General features: G+C 49.0%; 1 protein-coding gene across 19 annotated transcripts in view; it reads left to right on the forward strand.

Annotated features, from left to right (window-relative positions):
• Window positions 1–418: 418 nt before the first annotated feature.
• The window catches only part of IL17REL (interleukin 17 receptor E like), a 57,186-nt gene continuing 36,644 nt past the window's right edge, over window positions 419–20,960 (forward strand). For 4 of the 19 annotated variants that reach the window (XM_078148035.1, XM_078148014.1, XM_078148016.1 and 1 more), the window contains exons 1-3: window positions 419–606; window positions 15,160–15,187; window positions 20,349–20,498. In XM_078148035.1, the coding sequence (XP_078004161.1) occupies window positions 505–606; window positions 15,160–15,187; window positions 20,349–20,498 (280 nt within the window). In that variant the 5' untranslated portion in view covers window positions 419–504. The other 15 variants (XM_078148038.1, XM_078148031.1, XM_078148046.1 and 12 more) reach the window with 7 other exon arrangements.

Genomic DNA, 20,960 nt, shown 5'->3' on the forward strand with positions numbered 1-20,960 from the left:
ACTGAAATGACTGAGCAAAATACAGATGGTAGTTGTAGAGCCCTGGACCTGGAAGGGTGTTTGAGAAATCGCCCAGTCCAGGCAGCAGAGTTTCCCCAGTTCATTTCAACACTGAAGAGCTGTTGAGTATCACTATACCTCCAATTCTTATGGTACTATATGGTTTCTAAAGCCACTTTCCATGTGTTATCTGATCTGATCCTCACTGTGTGACCTCAGGTAAACTCCTTCTCCAAAATGGGGTCATTGGACTAGAAGTTCTCTGCAGTTCTAGCCTTCTGTGAATCGATGAAAACCCAGTTACTAAATGCTCCCCAACTCCCTCCCCTGGGAGAATCCTAAAAGAACTTTAACAAATCAGCACACATCCTCTTCCCCGCCCCCACGAAGTGTCAAATGTGCAATCTGCCCTATTTATAGTGGGGCAGGAGCAACAGTGTCTCCTCGAGGAAGTACAGAGGCTAGCCTCCAGGAGACTCTCCTGGGCTCCCCACAACCCCAGAGATGCTTTCAGGAAATGCCATCATTTTTCTAACCCTGGTCTGGGGGGCCCGTGAGGGACAGGCTATCTCCCAGATTGCAGAATGTGGTTTTGCCTGTTCAGAGGTAAGCTCTTATCTTCTTCTTCTTCCCCAGACCCTGTAAGTAAATGTCTGCAAGATTGTCTTGGTTTCCCTGATTGAGGGCTGGCAGGAGGCTGAGGAAGGGCTCAAAGACCTCATTTGTACTGTCCTCACTGGGGAAATGGGAGAACCCCCAACAACCTTTCAGTGACAGGCTAGGCTTTCTGGAGTCCCCGTGAATGCTGGCTGCAGAAATACTGGCGGGCGTCTGCCTGCTGAGGGTGCCGACTGAGGAAGCCTAGTAACCGGGTGCTGGGCTGCCAGGATTGCTAGGACAACGAGGAGTGGACACTGAGCTTATATCTTTCCTTTTACAATAAAGGGAAAGGAGAATTGGCTCCTGTTTGCGTCACTCTGCAGACTTCTGGGGGGCTGGGGCTTTTGCTCAGACCTCTCCTGGGATCTTCTGGTCTGAGTGTCGGGTCCCGCTGAGCGGGCTTCCCTGCCTTGATGCCTCTGAACCTCTTGTTCCTGGGATGACATTTGCTTGAAGGGTGAGGCTCGAATTCCTTGGAGCCGGTGTTTGCGAGCCGCATTTCTGAAGCCCTTTCTAAATTCAGGGTCTTGTGCTGAATGTAGGCACCAGGCGTGAGGAGGGGTCTGGAGCAGGGGGTTGGGTTTGCACCTGACTGGGGGCTCTCTGCAGGATGCCACTGAGATAGATGAGTAAGGCTGTGCTTGAGAATGGGAGAACGACAGGTGGGCTTTCTGAGTCATTTTCCACTGTTCCCCCTGGACTTGTCCATCGTGTTGTGATCGTGGCAGTTAGAACAGCTAAGAAAAGCAATTAGTGTACCATTAAAGAGAGCAGTAGAAGAAGAACAGATGTGTTCTTGTAGGAGGTCCTAGCCCACAAGCCTCCCCTAACAGCAGTTTGGGATGCTGGGACATGCAGTCTGGTGTGTTTTATGACCATCGGAGTGCCATGGGGACCGATAAAGGGCTCACCAGGGTCCCTGGGGGCTCTGGAGCCAGAGCAGCTTATGTCTGCCTAGCCCTTTAAGCTTACGGAGCATGTTCCTTACTGCAGTCCTAGGAGGGAGGCTACGCAGGGCTCCAGGAAAGGAAGGGGCTGGACCACACTCACCCAGAGAGCCCTGGTGGGAGGCATGATCCCCAGGAAGAACACGAACTGTTCTTGCCAATCACTACATACCCTAGAGACCTCAGCAGAGCCGGGGAACAATGGAGGGACTGGATTCTGTTTTCCAGATGGGACTAATGAAGGTGAAAATGACCACTTTGATAAGGGGGGGAGGAGCCTCAGAAACACTCCAAGTCACAACTCTTTCTGTTGGAGTCTTACTGAGTCAGCACAGTGAACAGCGATTAAGCATAGCTTTGGGCAATATGCCCAGCCCCCAGAGGAGTGTGCCACAAAACGTGGAAATCTGAAAGGCTGTGGGGGGGGGGGCAGCAGCAGGCACATGTGTGCTCAGTGAGGGCTAGTGGAAACAGCACAGGAAAGCCTGGGGTTCAAGGTCTGGCACCCACTCACTATGTGACCTTGGCCATGGGGGTTGGACTGAGGGGCTAGGTAAGGTCCCTCCAAGCTCCAGCAATCTGAGCTGATTCGATTGGTCTGAGGGTACAGCATGTGGAGGGAGGGGTGTGAGAGGGTGGAAATTGTCTGTAGGCATTAAGGTCCTTGTCTTACAAGGGCCATCTTGGAGAGACTTGAGTCATCAGTAATCCAAGGACAGCCTCCTTTCTAGAAGCAGCAAGGTGAGAGCCTTCTTTGCATTATATTAGCAGGGCTTCCTCTGCCTTAAAGTCTTCTTCTCTCTGATGGATCTCTGACTCTTTAAGGATTTCCAAGCACCTGCTGCTTTGTCTCACTTGATAACGAGCCAACTCTGATATGGTTCAGAAACAGCATTTTCAATGTGGGGGATCTAAGGCTTGGTTTGAAGGGGCTGGAACATGGCCCCGGCAATAGCGAACAAGGCCAGGCTGCAGCGTCCAGGCTTCCCAGGGACAACTAGCCCCCATGCTGGAGCTTTCTTTTCTTCTCCAGAAGGCAAGAAGAGTAGAGGAAGCAGGGTATTCTGCCCTATCGTATGCTATAGATCATAGCGCAGTCACATCCCTCCGCAGGTCTCTTGGATTCTCTGCCAACAACAGATCGGTGGCTATCCCGTGCGCTTACAGGAATGTGCCCCAGACCGTTTGATCCAAAGCACAGATGGCAGCAAGCGGCCTGCCTGAGCAGACTAGCCACCTGCTGCCACCGTGGGCTTTCGGACCTACAGTGACTGGAGGTCGGGGCTGAGAACATGAGTGTCCCATGATGTCGTTGAGGCATTTCAGTTCTGTCTGACTCTCCATGATCCCGTTTGGGGTGTTCTTGGCAAAGCCACTGGAGTGCTCGGCCATTTCCTTCTCTGGCTCATTTTACAGATGAGGAAAATGAAGCCAGCAGGGTTAATTGACTTGCCCAGGGTCACACAGCTAGCAAGCCTCTGAGGCAAGGTTTGAACAAATGAAGACGAGTCTTTCTGACTCCAGGCCCAGCACACTATCCACTGAGCCACCTAGCCGCCCTAGTCATGGTCCATGACTGTCCAGAAAATAGAAAAGTGATCAGTCCCTGGAGCAGGAAGGAACCTCTAAGGCCATGTGACAGAGTAACCCCAACACCCAAGAACGTCATCTACAACTCACCCAATTCGTGGTTGTTCAGCCTCTGTTCAAAGACCTCCCAGAGAGGCAAACCCTCCACCTCCCAGGATTACCAAGTGGCCTTAGCCCAAGATGGCAGTCTTTGTGCCCCAGGGCAGCCCCAACTTCCATAAGCCCGAGAAAAGCCTGCTACCTGTCCTTAGTGAGGTGCCCAGTGGGCCATAGTTGAACAGCCATTGAGATCAATGGCAAAGGGGGTTTGAAGAAGGTCTTTGAAGTCAAATGGACAGTCTGGTGTCATGGGAGAACTCTGGGACCTGAGTCAAGAGGGAGAGACCCGAACTCTGCTCCTAGCTCCCAACACTGGTTTGAAGGGTGACTGTGGCCAAGTCATTGTACTTTTCTCTTTGGAGTTCCTTTTTCCAGTGGAAGAATGTTAGACCCTCGAGGGCAGGGGTCTGTCTCACTTTTGTCCGTGCATCCCCAGAGCCTGACATATAATAAGGGCTTAATAAATGCTTGTGGAGCAACTGTAAATTGGGAGGAGTTGAAGTAGGTGACCTCTAGGGTCCCTTTTGCTCTAGCCTCACACAAGCCTGCGTACTCAATGACCCTGTGAAGGCAGTGAATGACTTACTGTGAAGTGAGAACTCCCTGTCCTCTCAAACCTCCAAATCTAGCTAGGAAAACAAGACTAGCAGACAGCAAGCAACTTGAGAACGTTCCAAAGAGGACGTGATCACAAGCAGTGGGCAGCCCATTGGCTGCTGCTGGCAGAGCTCAGAGAGGCCAGGTGGGCTGAGGTCATCAGGGAAGGCTGCCCAGGAGAGCAGCGAGGATTTGGACTGAGGCCGGGGCACAGAGATGAAAACGGAGGGAAGTATTAGTAAAGGCACAAAGAGCAGGAGTGAACTCAGAGTGTTTGGAGGATAACGAGAAGACCACATTGACAGGGAAGCAGGGTCTCTGTTGGAATGGATCAACAGCCTTTTCTTGGACACCTGGGGGAGGTAGGATTGGAAGGATCATGGAGGAATCCTTGGAGGAATTGAGTGGGAGTCCCCATACATCTGTTAGGCTTGAATGAGGCCACACACCTCAAGGCAACCTTGATGATTTGTTTGTGGAAATCGGCCGGCACCCTCCCTTGGCAGCCTTGGTGCTGGCCCTCCGTCCCACACAGCCAAGGAGCTGGTGCCATCATCAGAGGCTGCCCAGGAGGGGCCCTGGAGGGCCTTCTTGGCAGTCTGTCTGCTGTGGTTATCTGTGAGCTAGCTAAACCTGCCAGAAATGGTTTTGTTTTTCCAGCCTGACCCACCTGGGGTCAATTTCAGGAAGTTTTCATTATTCCTAGCCAACTTCCCTCCTGCCTGCTGTGTGGCAGCCCACTGGCCCTGTCCTCACACAGCTTGATGTGTCCTGGCCCTTTTTGGGCAGGATGAACTCAACTTTCTCTCCTTTTGACTTTAGGACCCCAAAACAAAGCTGGGCCTGCTTGTGAAGGGAGCTGACAGCTGGTAGGGTCTCCAGGAGGGGCACGCTCCCTCCCCAGAGGGGGATGGCAGGGAGCTTGGGCTTTGCCTCACTTTGCTCAGGTCCTTGTAAAGTCCAGGCCAGCTAGTACCCAGGCAGCTCCACCTCATCCCAGTTTGGTTACCTCCTCTGGCATCCCAGGCTGGGGTATGAAGGTCTTGTCTCTGACTCCCAGCCATCCTAATAACCCCACGTAGCCACAAACAAGGAATCAGTGGACAGGATGGGGCCAGGCAGTTTTCTAGCAAGATTCGCAAAGAAGGGTCAACCAAGGTTAAGTGAGGCTATGAGGACAGCTGGGGGATTTCCCCTTATTCCTGCTATTGTTTGGTTGTGATGATGATGATGATGATGATGATTTTGGTGGGGAAGCATCTTCACAGGGAATGCTAATGGGCTCCTTTAGCTGCACTGCAATAAACTGTGCCTCCGTGGGCTGAACCATGGAGGGGCTTGGGCATCTCACCTTTAGGGCGTGATCCCAGACATTTCCCCTTAGCCTTTTCCTGGCCCCTTCTAAGCCTGGCCTGCTAAGCTCCAAAAAGCTTTCCCTGTGCTCAAGCTTCATTGTCTTGCCACTCCCCTTTTCCTAGATTCTCCACCCCACCCCTGCCACTTATTGGCATCAGACTGGTTTGCAGCCCTTCTCCCACCATGAGATGCCCCCATTTGGGGCCCAGGCCCCCTTGGTTCCCTCCTCCTTCCCTCCCTCCCTCCATCATCTTTGGTGGCTGCTATGCCTGGCTTGTATTGGGTACACCCCACGGTCAGTACCCAGGGCAGGGGAAATGTGGGCAACAGCACATCTGAACAGACTCAGGCCACTGACCAAGGCCAGACTCTTATCTCCGGCTCCGCTCAACTTTGGGGCTCACAAGATGGGGGTCACTTCCAGTCCTGGGACCAGAGTACTAATGCGGTAGTGAGTAGGCTGGAAGGTGGGCCGCCTGCCCTCCCTTAACATTTTCTTCGCCTCCCTGAGAACGTCTTTCCTATAGGGGAACTCTTTGACCTTTACAAGCCACAGTCCCCCCACCCCTTGAGGGTTTTTCAGCTGCTTGTGAGCAGGAAGGGACTTTTTGATTGGGTAGCAGGGGTATGTTTATGGGAAGAGGGAAGTTAGGATCCTGAGCCTCTAGTGAGGGGGCCCCAGCTGGCACTGGAAAAGGGGGCTTCTTTTAGAGAGAGCTGCTCCATCCTGAATGTGACCAGGATGAGACTTGGGTTCTGGCCCTTCTCAGCTAGCTTTGCCCGCCCCCCCCCAATGAAGACACATATTTGTGGGGAAGGGGGGAGGTGTTACAAGCCACTAACAAGTATTTCAAGAACCGGGAAGTTTTAATACCTCACCCCCAAGCTTCAAGTTGTGAAATTTCATTTTCATAACATCTCTTTTTAGCAACATGCTGGGCTGTGTCCAGGCTGGGGCCAGGGGCCAGAGGATGGGAAGGCACAGGAAGAGGAAGCAGGGGAACCAGGTGGGATTCCCCAGTTACCACAAGACTGTCAACCACCCCTTGAGAGTTCTAACAGCTTTCCTGGGAGTGACTCACTTAACCCCTTCTGGGACTTACTTCCTACCAGCCTTGGGCGAGCTGCGATGGGTGGGCCAGGTGCTCCAGCCAGTTCTAGGCTCTGCAGAATGGGAGGCAAGCATGAACCTGCCCTGGTAGAGGAGACCCTCAGAGCTGGAGCAGACAGGGGAAGCTTCCTGAAAGAGATACTTACTGCATGATGGTATCTGTCTAGGTAAAAGCATTGTAGTGGGGAGGCTCGTCAACCAAGGAGCAGAGGCAGCAATGAGCCTGACTTGTAAGAATGTGCCTCAGTTTCCTCCCCCGTAAAATGTTGGCATTGGACCAGATGGCCTCTGGAGTCCTTTCCATTCTCCATCCAGGATCCTAAATCCCATCTCTGTGGAGCTGTCAAGTAGCCATCTCTCTCTCCTGAGGAGCAGATGCCTACTGAGGCAGGGACCCGACGTTACCTAGTCCTAGGCCATGCTTCAGCTGACAGCAAGTATTGGCCAAGGTCCTGGCCTCGGTGCTCACTCCCTCCTCCCGAGCCTACAGATTTCTGTATGCAAATCCCTTTGGCCAAGCCTAGCCTCTGGAAGGAGATGATGGTGGTGGTAGGGGTGCATCCCTGTTCTCCCCAAATAAAGGGCAGACCTATTCCCTTCTTCCTGCCAATGCAAATATAGCTGAACTAGAGGGGGAGGTGAAGCCCAGGCCTGAGCCCTGGGGGTTGTCAACCTCTCTCTGCCCCTGTGTCTACCTTTGTCTCTGTGTCTGTCTCTGCCTCTGTCTCTGCCTCTGCCTTTGCTTCTCTTTCCCTGTCTTTGCCTCTCTCTGTCTCTCCTTCTCTCTAGCTTTACCTTTGTCTCTGCCTCACTTTGTGACCTTGGAAGGCATTGGAGGAGGAAGGAATAACTCAGAATCTCAAGGGTCTCTGGCTCAAGTGACTTGCTTTCCATCATTGTCCATAGGGAATCTGACTAAGGTGGAGACCCCAAGAAAGGGATTATCATCCTGGAGTATGTTAACTTTTAAAAGATATTTTGATAACTGTTTCAATATAATTATATTTTAACATAATCACTTTCCTTTGTAATCTTCTGTCTTTCATTTTATCACACAAAAAGACTAAGAGCTCTTGCTCTAAGGATTTAGGAAGCATGGGGTGGGGAGGAAGCCAGAGGGTGGATCCAAGAAGAGGTCTTGGTTTGCTCAGGCCCCACCACTGCCCTCCCTCACCAGAGAGCTGCCTGGGGATGAACCAGCTTTGGGAAGCCTGGCCTGCCGGGGCCTTCTATTTCCCCTGGGGAAGACCAGAGGTGAGGGAAGAATCTGGGAAGGAGTGTACCCACCCTCAATGCAAAGCCCCAGAGCTACCAACTGCAGGTTTGTCCGATTCAACACTAGTGAGCGTGGAGGAGAGAAGAGGATCCTCAGTCCCTGCCCTCAGTCTGATGGATGGGGCCTGTGGAGATATAGGGAGTCCTGCTCTGAAGGGGACCCAGGTCCTACCCTGGCAGGAATGTGCTCTATCCCTTCCCTGACAAGGAGCCTTCTCTTGAGGACCCTGGGGAGGCGGACTCCCACAGTCCCCAGCTTATTTCAGCTCCTTATCTGCTCTTGCTTCGGATCTCTAGGGCTTGAAGCATGACCATTTGCGTAAGGCTTTCCTCATTGGGCTGCTCATCAACTCTTCCCCTCCCACAGGCAAGGGAGGATCTATTAATTCTCTTCCCCAATAATGAAAGCTGTGCAGATACTCAGGCTAACTCAGTCTCCCTTTCACCTTAGTCCAGCCTCCACAATTTCCAAAGGAATTTTAACTGATCTGACCACATTACTCCCCTACTCTACACACTGCAGCGATCATCCCCTGTTGCTTCTGTATCAAAGTACAAACACTTGGATCTAGTTGGCTTCTGAAGCCCTGCCCAGCCCAGCCCTATCTTCCCAGCCTCATTGGGCATTATTTTCATCACTATTCAATCCAAGCTAACTGACCTTCGATCTGTGGCTCACACATGACGCTCCAACTCTCCTTCTCTGGGTCTTTGCATGGACAGTCTCCCCTGCCTGGAACGCACGCTCTCCTCACATCTACAGCATACATTCCCTCAAGACAGAGCTGAAGTGCCACATGTTATATGAGGGTACTCAAAATCCCTTTGGAAGCTGTGGGACTATGGACTGGAGTAGCAGAGACTTGAGGGAGAAGGGGCGATTAAGAGAGCTTTGCAATCATCCAGGCTAGACAATGTGAAGTCCTGACCTAAAGTAGGGGCTGGGTGAGCAGAGAGGAGGAGTCAGGTGGGAGAGGAGATGTGGAGGTAGAAATGGTAAGATCTGATTGGCTCTGTGAGGCAAGGGAGGGGGAAGAGCAGGGATGCTGCTGCAGTCAGACACCAGAGAGGCTGGAAGGAGATCGATGGCTTCCACAGAAATAGGAAAGGCCAGGAAAGGGAAAGGTTTGGAGAGGAAGGCAGTAAGTTCTGTTTTAGACATTGAGGTTGAGACGTCTCTCTGATCTCTAGCTCAAAATGTCCGATAAGCAGTTAGTGATATTGGAACCAAAGGTCAGGGGAGAGACTGGAACCGAATATTTAGTTCTGAAAATCATCTTCGGAGAAATATACTCATGGGAGCTGACGAGGTAACCAGGAGAAAGTGCAGAGGGGGAAGAGATGGGGCTCAGGACAGGACCTTGGGGAAGACCCACAGTTAGGGGGCTTGATATGAATGAGGAGCCAGAAAAAGAGACTGAGAAGGAGTGGTTAGATAGGATGGAGGAGAACCAGGAGAGAGGAGGCCCACGCTTCCAGGAAGAGAGACTGGCCAAAGGCAGGAGAGAGATCAAGGAGGATGAGGATTGAGAAGAAGCCATCACATGGGACAATTAAATTAGGTCATTGTAACTTTGTATTTATAGATCTAGAGACTGGTCCAGGGCCTGGCACACACTAGGCACTCAATAAATGCTCATCAATTGAGTCAGTCCATTCGACTTGTGGACATCTCATAGCTAGAAAGGCTTTCCATACAGTGAGCTGAACTTTATCTCTTGATGACTTCCATCTTTTTCTCCCAGTTTGCAAAGACGATGAATGAAGACAAAATGGGACAGAACTGTGACCACATGCATACCAGCAGACAAGTGTGATCATCACTCCTGTTTCACAGCTGAGGTTTTGAGAGGTGAACTCGGTTGCTTCCTTACTACCTTCGTGCTCTTGAGCAAGTAACTTCACCTCTCTCAGCCTCAATTTCCTTGCTTGAAAAATGAGGTCCCTTTTGGGTCTAGGTCCTGTGACCCTCTGACTCAACATGTGTGCTTCTCTGTGTGTGTTCACATACATGTGTATGTATGTATAGTAAGTAAGGAGGCTGGAAGGGTACAGAAGGGCTAGGTTGTGATGAGTTTTAAATGCCAAATAAAGGGTTTTATATTGGGTCCTAGAGGTGGTAGGGAGCCATTGAAGTTTATTGAGTGAGGGTGGGGTGGTATAGTCAAACCTGCACTTTAGGAAAATCACTTTGTCGGCTGCACGGAGGATGAATTGGAATATGGACAGTCAGGTAGACCAACGAGGTGACATTGGAGTAGCGCAGCCAGGTCACGATGAGGGCTCAAACTAGGTGGGGCTCCCCGACATGTGTCTGGGAGACGTTGGATTGATGGAAAGAAGATTGGCAGCTAAATGGATTGCAGGGTTAGTAAAAGTGAGGCACGAAGCTAGGAGAGCTGTGTCTGGGAGAATGGCCATGCCCCAACTGTAGAAGGAAGTTCAGAGTAGGGGTTCCTCAGTATCTTTCGTGCCTGTGATTTGTGGCACAGTGAAAAGAGCATTGGTTGTGGGATTTGAGGACCTGATTCAAATGCTGCTTCTTATGCTGACTAACTGTATCACCCTGGGCAAATCACTTCTCTGTGTGGGCCTCAGTTTCCTCACCTGTGAAATGGGGCAAGGATGGACAAATGGCCTCTGAGATCCATTCTAACTCTAGAGTTCAGATTGGATGATTCCATGATCACTGTGGGTAACTTCCACTCACGCAGACCCTCTGTGACTCAGTAGTAAGGCCAGATACCCCCCTGCTGTGGCCTCTTCACACTTAGCTGAGCAGGGCCTTGGACAAAGGCCATCCAGGCTGCCCCAGGCCCATGCCTGATGCTATTCAAGCTTTGTACACTCTGCCGGCAGAAGAACTTAGTAGAACCCTGAGTCCAAATCTCATCTCTCCCTATGAGCTGTGCAACTAGTGTCTCTGAGCCTCTGTTTGCTCATTTGTAAAAGGGGCCTGATAACCCTCCTTTGTCACCTACCTCCTAGGACTGTTGTGAAATTCTAGTGAGAGAATGGCTCTGAAAGGGCATCATGGCCAACCTCCAACCACCAGGACAATGGCGGCCAAAGTTGTCGTTGGAGAACCAGGATTGCTTCCAAGCCAGTGGGGCTTTAGTAGAATAGAATAGGGGATAAATGGAAAATCTGACACACTTACGTTCAAAAAATCAACCACTCAAGCAGAGTCAGGGCTGGTATGAGGCCTGGGAATATGAAGATAAAAAAAGGAATCAATTCCTGCCTTTGAGGATTTTATATAATATTGACTCTTCATAGGTATGTGATCACAAGCAAGATACTTCCCCTCAGAACCTCAGTTTCCTCACCTGTAAAATGCAAATAGCAATCTGTGCATTATATGTCATGCAGAATTGTCATGAAGCCCGTCTGGACCCGCTGTGCCCTATTTGTTATATTCTAGATTCCACTCTCCTCTCTGTCCAGTCCCAGGCCTGCTTTTTTTCAGTCTCTTCCCAGGAGCTCTCTTTCATTTCTGTCCCCCTTCTCTGCATCTTCTCTAGTTCCCTTTGCTGAAGAACCCCCAAACTGGGCCTGTGTCATCCTCAGCACCCCATCTTGGGTGAGAAGGCTCAAAGCCTTCTTTGTTTCAGACCAGGAAGAGCATATTCGTGCTTCTCCCCACAGCCCCTGGGCAGTGCTGGGCTGCTTGGTGGCAGCCAACTGAAACACTGGTGTCTTTGGACAATAGCCAAGGACTCAATGCAACCCCAAGACTGCTTCTTCAAGAGCTGGGGTGGTCCTGAGTACCCAGCCTTCCAAATCACCTGTGAAAATGGCACAAGCTGGCCTTGCCTCAGGAGGATGGGGTCATTTGTCCTCCACACAGAGACCTGACCATTTAGCGCCACCCCCAGCCCCTTCTAATAATAGCCACTCATATTTCTATAGAGCTTCCACATTGATAAGATGCTTTCCTCACAGCCACGCTGTGATGTATTTGGTATATTATTATCCTCATTTTCACATGAGAAAACTGGGGCTCTGTGACATGGCCTCACTAGCCTCTGCTCCCATAGCTCAGATCCAAACCCCACCTCCTGACTTCAAGTCCCCCTCTTTCTACAGAATGTAAGGTCTCCATGGGCAGGAACTGCTTAGCTGGATTCTAACCAGGCCAACACCTGGCTCAGTGCCGAGAATGTCCACCCTACTGCACCACCTTTGTTCATCCTAACATATTTCCAATGGAAAAGATTTTGTTATTATGACCGTTTATTGTTCAGTTTATTGCTGTTCACTTCCTTAAAAATGGTTTTGCTGAATTATGCCACGTAGATTACTACTTCCCAATAAAACAAGCTCATTAACACTTTTGTGAGGAGTTATGCTCTCAAGTCTAAACAAGACCCAAGCTACAACCACTTGTTTTAAAATATAAACTTTCCCCAATAAATGGGTTCCTCCTTCAGCAAGGCTGTTCTTTCCAGGAAGAATAGTTCAACTTTATTGTGTGATGCTGGAAGCTAATCAGCTGAGCACTGAAGGAAAGTGGAGCCTTAAACAAATACAATCTGGAGCTTGCTTTCTCTTACTGACATCATGGCACATTCCATGACCATGTTGTGTTGCTGCTTGTAAAATCCTCGGAACAAGTAACTTGAATACAAAACTGAACTGTCTCTATCATCACTGCCACAATTCATTTCTTCATTAATTAAAAGATGTCATTGGAACTGGGCTACTGTCTCATGAAAATTAGTATCATCTTTGGATGAGAAAACAAGAACCAAGCCAAGAATCTTCCTTTCCTTATTCCAGTGGACCACTCTGAAGAACAAGGGAAAGGGAGAAGAGTCGACTTCCGAACAATCTGAGAGAAATTGGAGTTGTGTAGGACAGGATGATGTGATGGGCAGTAGGGTGTGCCACGATTTATAATACCTAGAAATGAAGTTCCTCTCTATAGTTATGAAATCGTAATGGAAACTTAAAAAAATAAAAAATGCTATCAACAATTTTTCCATGGTACAAACAGTTTTGCACTGATCCCAAGGGTCTAGGATGTTTGTACTAGGCTATACTATGGGATCTTAACAGATGTTTGAGGGTAACTGTGACAAAAGTTCCCACCTATAATTCCTTCAAGAATTGGGTTATTCGTCAAGGGAGGACGACAAGACTTCCTCTTCAAGAGACAGTGGAACCTTTCCCCTGCTAAGCTATCTTTGCCCTGTGGGCTGGATCAGGTCACATCATTCCCAAAGACGGGGAAATCGGCACACATCGGAAAATACCTAGTCCCTCTGGAGGTTGGACAGAGCTGAGCTGGGTCTGGGCTCACTGCCAGAATGAAGCAACTTCTTCTTTTCTGAAGGAGGGAAAGGACACACAGGGAAGTTGCCTGGGAACCAAGAGAAACAAGAGAAGTCTGTTTCCTCGAGCTCCTGGAGGAAATGAAGCCCTGTCCCTTCTGGGGCTGGAACCTTTGCCTTTCTTCTCTGGCTCCTGGACCTCTTAGGTGGACTGAGGGAGCTGAGAGCTGCAACCAGCACTTTGTGTGCCCAGCACAGCTGCTTGGCCGTGGAGCAGGCAACAGGACACGTGCCCTCAAGTCAACTTTGTGACTCCGAATGTGCAAATAATACAGAAAGAAATGGAAACAAACCCCTTGGACATATACCCCAAGGAGATCTGTGACCTGAAAAAAAGGTCTTCATAGATACCAAAATATTCACGGCAGCACTTTTTGCTGGAACAAAGGACTGTGCCTTGTCTTTGGAGAAATGCTACAAGTGGGGGTGGCTGAATGTCCTGGAATTCTACTCTGCTGTTGGGAATGATGAAGAATACAGAGAAGCAGGGAAGGACTTACATGAATACATGCTAAGTGAAGCAAGCAGGACCGGGGAAACAACGTGCACCACAACTGCAACAATGTCAATAAAAGGAAGATGTAGAAAATGATTCAAATTAAATTCTGCAAAATTGGAATGACCAAGGTTGGCTCAAGAAGAGAAGTGAGAAGATGCCTCTGAAGTCAACAACCTTTTATTAAGCACCTGCTGTATACTAGGCATTGTGCTAGCCACTGGATATACCAAGAAAAGCCCCAAACAGCCCCTGCCCTCCAGAAGCTTCCACTCTAATGGGGGGATTCAACATGCAGACAACTATGTACCCAGAAAGGATCAATTGGAGATCATTCCCCATTTCTTTGCAAAGATGGGAGACCATGAATGTGTGTGTAGGGATGTGTGTGCATGTGTACATATCACTATACACACACACACACACATACACATATACATATATGTATATATGTATATATATACAAAACACCAGATACTTCAATATACTGCTTCGTTTGGCAGAACCTTTTTTTCCTTCTTTATTATAAGGCATAGCTCTCTGAGAAGGAGTAAAGGAAGGGATGAAATAGAAAATATAGAGAATGTAAAAATCAAAGATATAAATGAGAATTCATTGAGAGAGAGTGAGAGAGAGAGGAGAGACAGAGACATAGTAAGAGACTGACAGAGAGAGGGACACAGAGTTAGGAAGAAGAAGAAGGAGAGGGAGAGGGAGAGAGTCTCGGAGCTTAGGGGATAGAATCTCACGTCCAACACTGCAGGATTTAGGACTCCATGCTCTTGCCTCAGTGAGACTCCCCTTTTCACTCAGTATTCAGGAAAGAGTGTAACACTAAAGTTACTGCTCACCTTTGAGAGAGGTGGAGGTCCCCACACAGAGAGGCTGGCTCTCAGTGAAAGGAGGAAAGAAAGGGGAATCCCTGGGGAGGGATGGGGCAGGGCGGGTTGGGAATTCCCTTTGGGATAAAGGGAGGGAGGTAACAAACAGTCTAGAACTGCTCCAGAACCTGAACTTCCTGTCCCCATTCCACAGACAAATCAGTTTCTGAGCTCCTTTCCTACCTTTTACTCAGATCCTGGAATATGTGTGTTAAAATTTGGAACCCTCTAAATTTTCCATCCTGAGGCAAAGCCCCAGCTACTCCTGGCCAGTTGTAGCTCCAGGTAATTTCTTCAATCTCTAGAGAGCCTGTGATTCCACCAGATACTGTGGAAATAGTGCTCCAGATTACACGAGTGCCTTCCTAGTATTATTATTATTTTCTTAATAAGGGGAAAGAGAATCTTCATATTCAGAAGTAATACACCAAGGGAAGGTCACAAGCTGCAGCCCCAGACTCGGTAGTCCCTAAGATTTCTAACCTAATCCATAACTAAAAATTTTTTAAATAAGAAATCCTCTCAACGATCTTTCCATGGTACAAACAGCCTTGCCCTGATCCCAAAGGCCTAGGAAGTTTGTAACAGGCTATACCTTGACAGACATTTTCGGGGAGGGGAACTCTTTGGGAAAAATTTCCAGGCCCAGCCCAGCCCATAACCCACTCTAAGCCAAGGGTTCCAGGCCAAGTGGTTTATTTTCCTCAAGGCTCCAAGCAAGACTCGATGTGCTATGTCTCCCCTCCCCCCAACAAAGGCAATGGTCTACCACCCCACCTTAATGCTGCCTCTCCATTCTGTTTTTCCTCAGGGTGTGTCTTGCAAGAACAAAGTGAACTGTGAGTATCCAGATGGGGTAGGCTCCACCCAACTCCCCGGCCCAGCCTTCACTTGCCACCTTGGGAACCTGGGCAGTCTGCCGCCTGCAAGCCCTTCCTTTCTAGCTCTGGCTGCAGGACCATAGCCTGCAGTGGCCTGGTGCTGAGGGCCTGCTCCTGTAAGGGTCAGAGGCACTATCTATCCTGGACTTTGAAGGACGGGCAGGGCTTCAGCAAGCAGAGATGGGGGGAGCAATGCCATTCGTAGAATGCTGGAATTGAGGGCATCTCAGTGGTCCTCTGCTTTGGCTTTCTCCTTTAAGACACAAGGTACATGGGGCCCAAGTGGTTGGAAGGAGTGGCGTTCTCTCTTGGTCCCTAAGCACTATGGGAGCGTAATGTTCCTTCCCCAGAGGAACTCTTTAACAAGGCAATAATTCTGGCAGGTCATGGACTCTGTTCCTCATATCCATCTGTCCTGTCTCGGCCAGCCTTGTCCTTCTTCCTCATTTTGCCTGAGGCCTAGACTTAAAGAGACTTGGATGTCTGGGTCCTGCTCACATCCAGAAGGAAAAGGTCTGAGGGCTTTTGGAAGGGAGACACACGTACAGGCCCCAGGGGAGGGGGTGACCAAAGGGAGAGGGCAGGAGGAGAACCATGGAGCCTTTGGTGCTGAGGAACAGCACCAGCACTGGACCCTCTTAGGAAGATGCAGCTTCCTGAGTCGCAAAGAATCAGGTGGGAGCCCCTGGCAGCTGAGGGGTGGAACAGGAAACATTTCACATAGGAGGGCACTTCACATAGAGCTGAGCTTTGAAGGACACCCGATATTCAAAGAAATGAAGCTGAGCAAGGACTGTGTTCTAGGCATGAGGAGAGCCTAGCCAAAGTTTTGGGGACAGGAAATGGGGTATCACGTGAGGGACACTAGAAGGCTAGACAGTGTTCCTCAGGGCAATGTCAAGAGAAATAAATGGTGTTTTCATCACTTTCGGTGACTCAAGAAAAGTCAGCAGAGAGGAGGGGACAGGTGTGAGTCTATAGTGCCAAGGTGGGTGCCTTAGTAACGAAGGAATGGGAGAATTGAGGGAGAGGAAAGACTCAAAGATAATCCAAGCTTCATGGAAGATGAGACAGATACCAGTCAGTAAGCATTTATTAAGCACCTACTGTGTACCAGGCTAAGCACCGGGGAGAAAAAGAAAGGCAAAGGCAGCCCTCCCTCCCCAGGAGCTCCCGGTCTCATGGGGTAGTATCATGCAAATAACCACTTACACACAAACTACAGATGGTGTAAATGAGAGACTGTCAACAGAGGGAAGGTGCTAGAATTGGAGTGGTTTAGGAAAAGCTTCTTGGAGAAGGTGGGATTTTAGCTGGGATCTGGAAGAAGTTAGGGAAGCCAGAGAGGGTGATGAGGAGGGAGAGCCTTCCAGGCATGGGGATAGGCAGTGAAAAATGCCTGAAGTCAAAAAATGGAGTGTCCCTTGCTGCAAACCAATGTTCCAATTTCCCCCAAGACGGAACTAAAACCCAGTGAGTGTGAGTTAAGTTCTGGCAAACATCTACACTGTTTCCCTAAAGAGATGGATTGTGGATATTCAAAAAGGGAACTGATGGTTACTAGAAGCTCGGCCAGCTTCCCTGAGAACAGGTTACAGCAGCCTAGCCTTGCCCCATTTCCTTTTTTTTTTTTTTCACTAAGGTTATGCTACTCAGAGTTCGGGGAATTCTGTTGACATAGTGTGGCTACATTGCAGCAAAGCTTGGGACAAAGAAACATTTGCTCTCTTGGTGAAAAGATGGAGAGGTGTGACCTGGGTCACAGTAGAGTTAGGGAGGGTAAGACTTGTCTGATGGTCTGACCCAAAGAGTGGTCACTAATGGTTCAGCCTTGGCATGGAGGTAATGCTCTCATGAACGGCACTTGTACTGATTGACATTTCTTTCCATCAGTGACCTAGAGGAGAGGGTCCCAGCTTGGGCCTTGGACCTCTGGGAAGGGCAGGGTAGTGCCACAGAACTACGGCAAAGGGTCCATACCCAGTGCTTTCTTATCCACCGGATTCTAATAGTGCCATCCTAATAGTAGGAAATTTCACCCTAACCCCACTATCATGTGGGATCCTCAAAGCCTTTTCAGGTCTTCAAACTTGAAAACATTGGGAATCACTAATCAGAGAAAGGTAAGGATGACATACCTATCAAATTTGTGGGAAAGAAATTTCATTTTTTCTTTGTGTCCACAGCACATACTAGGCACTTAATAAATGCGTGTTGGAAGAGTGAAGACACAAAACAAACCCTTTGGGTAATAGGATCTAACACATCTCCCTTGCCTACATGGCACAGCGGTTAGAGTGTAGGACTTAGAGGACAGTTCAAATCTCGCCTCTCAGGGTTGTTGTGAGGATGAAATGAGAGGATAATTGGGAAGTGCCTAGCACAGTGCTTGGCACATGGAAAGCACAATGTAAATGGTAATTCTTCTTTATTATTGTACCAATGGAACAAATGGCCCAAGATGAAATTGAAAGAGACAAATGGAAAGTACTGCATTTGAGTTTTAAAAAAAATTCATCGCATGAGTCCAAGATAGCCACCCAACACAATGGTCACTCAACAGTTTATGGGTAAGGGGTCTGTCTGGAGGCTCTAATGGGTCCCAAGCTAATAATGAGGAAGCCAAACAAAATGGTGCTGCAAAGTCATATGATCTTGGTGCTCATATACAACACTTTTTGAAGGAAGGGCCTGGTCAGACATTATCAGGTCTGGGCCCCATGGGGAAGGCTTGAAAACTGGAGCCTGGCCCTAAGAGGGGAACGATCTCTTTCGAGAGCTGACTAAAAATACAGGGAGTGTTCACTCTGGGGAAGAGAAGACTCCGAGGGACATGACGGCTTTCTTTGAGTACTCAGAAAAGGAAAAGGGATTTGACTGTTAGCTCAATTGTTACAAAAATGCCCCAGCAATTAGAATTATACAAGAGGGGAAGATGCGGACAGGAAGGGACCTTAGAGGCCTCGCTCCCCTCATTTTAGAGTGGAGGAAACTGAGGCCTGGGGAAACGAAGTGATTTGCCCAAGGTTACACAAGTAGCATTTGGCAGAGCCAGAATTTGAACCTGGGTCCAAAGCCTGCACTTTTCCAACCAAACCATGACTTTTGAGATTCTGTGAATGTAAGAGACTGAGTGGATTGTTGCCCTGTATGAACAATGAAGCTAGAAAGAGCAGCAGGTTGGGGGTGGGGGAAAAGGAGAATAAGCTTTGTTCTAGACACGTGGAATTTGAGGTGCTAGCCAGACATCCAGGTAGAGCTGGAGACATGGGCCAAGAGTGTGGGGTGACGCTGATGGTGTTGATTTGGAAATGCTGAATATGGTCATGGATGTAGAAGGGGAAGAGGGCTGAGGGGTGGGCTGAGGGGTTGGCTGGGTAGTGGGCCAAGGCTTGGGCTGAGAATTGTCCTGAGCACCGAGCTGGGGTCTCTACATCCTTGGAAGGAGACAGAAGAGGACTCCTCAGAGCGAATCAGTCAGCAAGTCTTTATTGAATGCTTAATGTGTGCCAGGCAATGTGCTCAGTGCTGGGGATAGAAAGAAAAGTGGAAAAAGGTTCTCGCCCTCAAGGAGCTTACATTCTAAATCAAGAAGCTACATGTAAATAGAGAGGGCTCTTAAAGTTATACACTGAGCAGATGGAGAGTAACTTTAAGGAGGAAAGCACTTCCTGTCCAAAACAGTACCTTGTGTCCAGTGACCTACCTTCCACCCTCATCTCATCCCTCCCCAGGCTCAGTTCTGGCTGCCCCACCTGGGCTGTCATTGGCCCTCCTGAGTGGATCACTGGCAAGGGATGGGGCACTGCCATTGTAGGTACCCCTGAGGAACCCTCCACCTCCTGTTCTTTGACCTTAGCCTACCCTACCCTCTTGGCCCAGTGAAGCCTTCGGTCATTGCCGCAGACCAGAGAGGAGCTCCTGCCATAGACCAAGTGAGAAGAGGCGGTGGCCATCAGAATAGAAAGTAGGTCAAGGCCACAAGGTAGATCAGAAATACACCTGAGGAGAATTGGCAGCTGATTTACAGTTATTACGGTCCTCCCCAGCTGGAAGTGAGATGATTCCATTGGGCCCCTCACTCAGTGAAAAGAAAGATTCTCTGCCACGTGCAGATTTCTCCAAAGTTATGTAACACCAACCATACTCATGAGACCTGTCTGTAAACTGAGCCAAGAGGCCCTGAACAAGGGCCTGAGGGGGTCTCCTGTGAGGACGGTGAGGGGAGTCTTTGTCATCTTTGTTCCTCAGAGGGCCTTCTTAGACTATTTTGTAGCAGTGTCCTTGACGGGAGAATTCTCCATGTCACCACCAGCTGCCATGCATCCTCACTGAGCACAGGAGGAAAGGAGCTTTTGTTAGAACAGTGAGAGAGGTGGGCTAAACTGCAAAGCCTAACAAAAAACCACAACCAGCCAATCGGGGTGACTGTTCCAGAGTAAGAGAATGAAGGACAAAAATTAACTGCCGAAAACAATCCTTAAAAAGAAAAATGGGCCAAATGGAAAAGGAGGCACAAAAACTCAAATAGAAGAAAACAACGCATTAAAAAACAACTCATTGAAATGAGGCAAGTAGAAGCAGAGTAATAGAATGTCAGCATGAGCAAGGACCTTAGAGATCATCTCATTCAACCTCTTTGTTTTACAGAGAGGGAAACTGAGGCCCAGCACAGAAAGAAGACTTAGGAGCATAACTGGGACTTAAATCCAGGTCTCCTGAGTTTTAGGCGGCTCAGTCATGGCCTTTCACACTCAGGCCCCTTGGGCTGGGTGCCACCCACTTTCTCGACCTTCAGACCTGTCCAGAAGGGTCTGTACCCAGCCTCGCCTAGTTATGCTTGCTGCCCCTGGACTGTCATCAAGGGTGGACAAAGCCCTCTGTCACCTTGAGTCCCAGGTATCTGTGACTGGTCCCGTCTATGTGACCAGTTCCACTGATTGGCTTTTCTCTTTTTGACCCAATCGTTTTGATGATAGAGATCTGTGGCTGCTTTTCCAGGTAGCGGGTGAAGTCTTCACCATCCCTTTACCTTCACCAGCTGTGAGCATTGAGTCCTCCCTGGAAGCCTCCAGGGACAGGCGCAGTAAAGGGATTAACTGCTCCTTCTCTTCCACAGGGAATATTTTTAACAGTTTCTGCCGGCAGCCACTCCCATCTGTGACGCCATCCATCCTGGAGTCCCTGACACTGTCCACAACCACGAAGTGTGTCCACAGAGGGGCTTGCGCTCTGCATCTGAGCGTCAGTGCTAGCCTTATCATGGAAGGTAAGAACCAGCAGAGTTAGTCAGGCCCTTCAGCATCCCCCTGCCTCAGTGGTACAACGAAGTCTTGGGCTCAGGAACAATTTGATTGGGCTGGCCCAAAATTTACTTTTTTTTTTTTTAGGCAATTGGGGTTAAGTGACTTGCCCAGGGTCACACAGCTAGTAAGCCAAAATCCACTTCTGCCCATTGTGTGATTTATGATCTTCTGGCCAAGATGGATTCAGAGGCCAATGAATCCCTAGATGGAGACTTTGAGCTTGCTTTCCATCTGGGCTTTGGTTTTTTTTTTCTTTTCTTGTTTTAATTATTTTTTGTAAATAGTATTTTATTTTTTCCAAATACATGTAAATATAGTTTTCAATATTCATTTTTATAAAATTTTGAGCTCCAAATTTTTCTCCCTCCCTCCCTTCCCTCTCTCCTCCCTAAGACACCAAGCAATGTGATATAGTTTATACATGT

Source organism: Phascolarctos cinereus, unplaced genomic scaffold, assembly GCF_003287225.1.
Source record: "Phascolarctos cinereus isolate Bilbo 61053 unplaced genomic scaffold, phaCin_HiC Scaffold_1;HRSCAF=81, whole genome shotgun sequence".
NCBI classification, from domain to species: Eukaryota; Metazoa; Chordata; class Mammalia; order Diprotodontia; family Phascolarctidae; genus Phascolarctos; species Phascolarctos cinereus.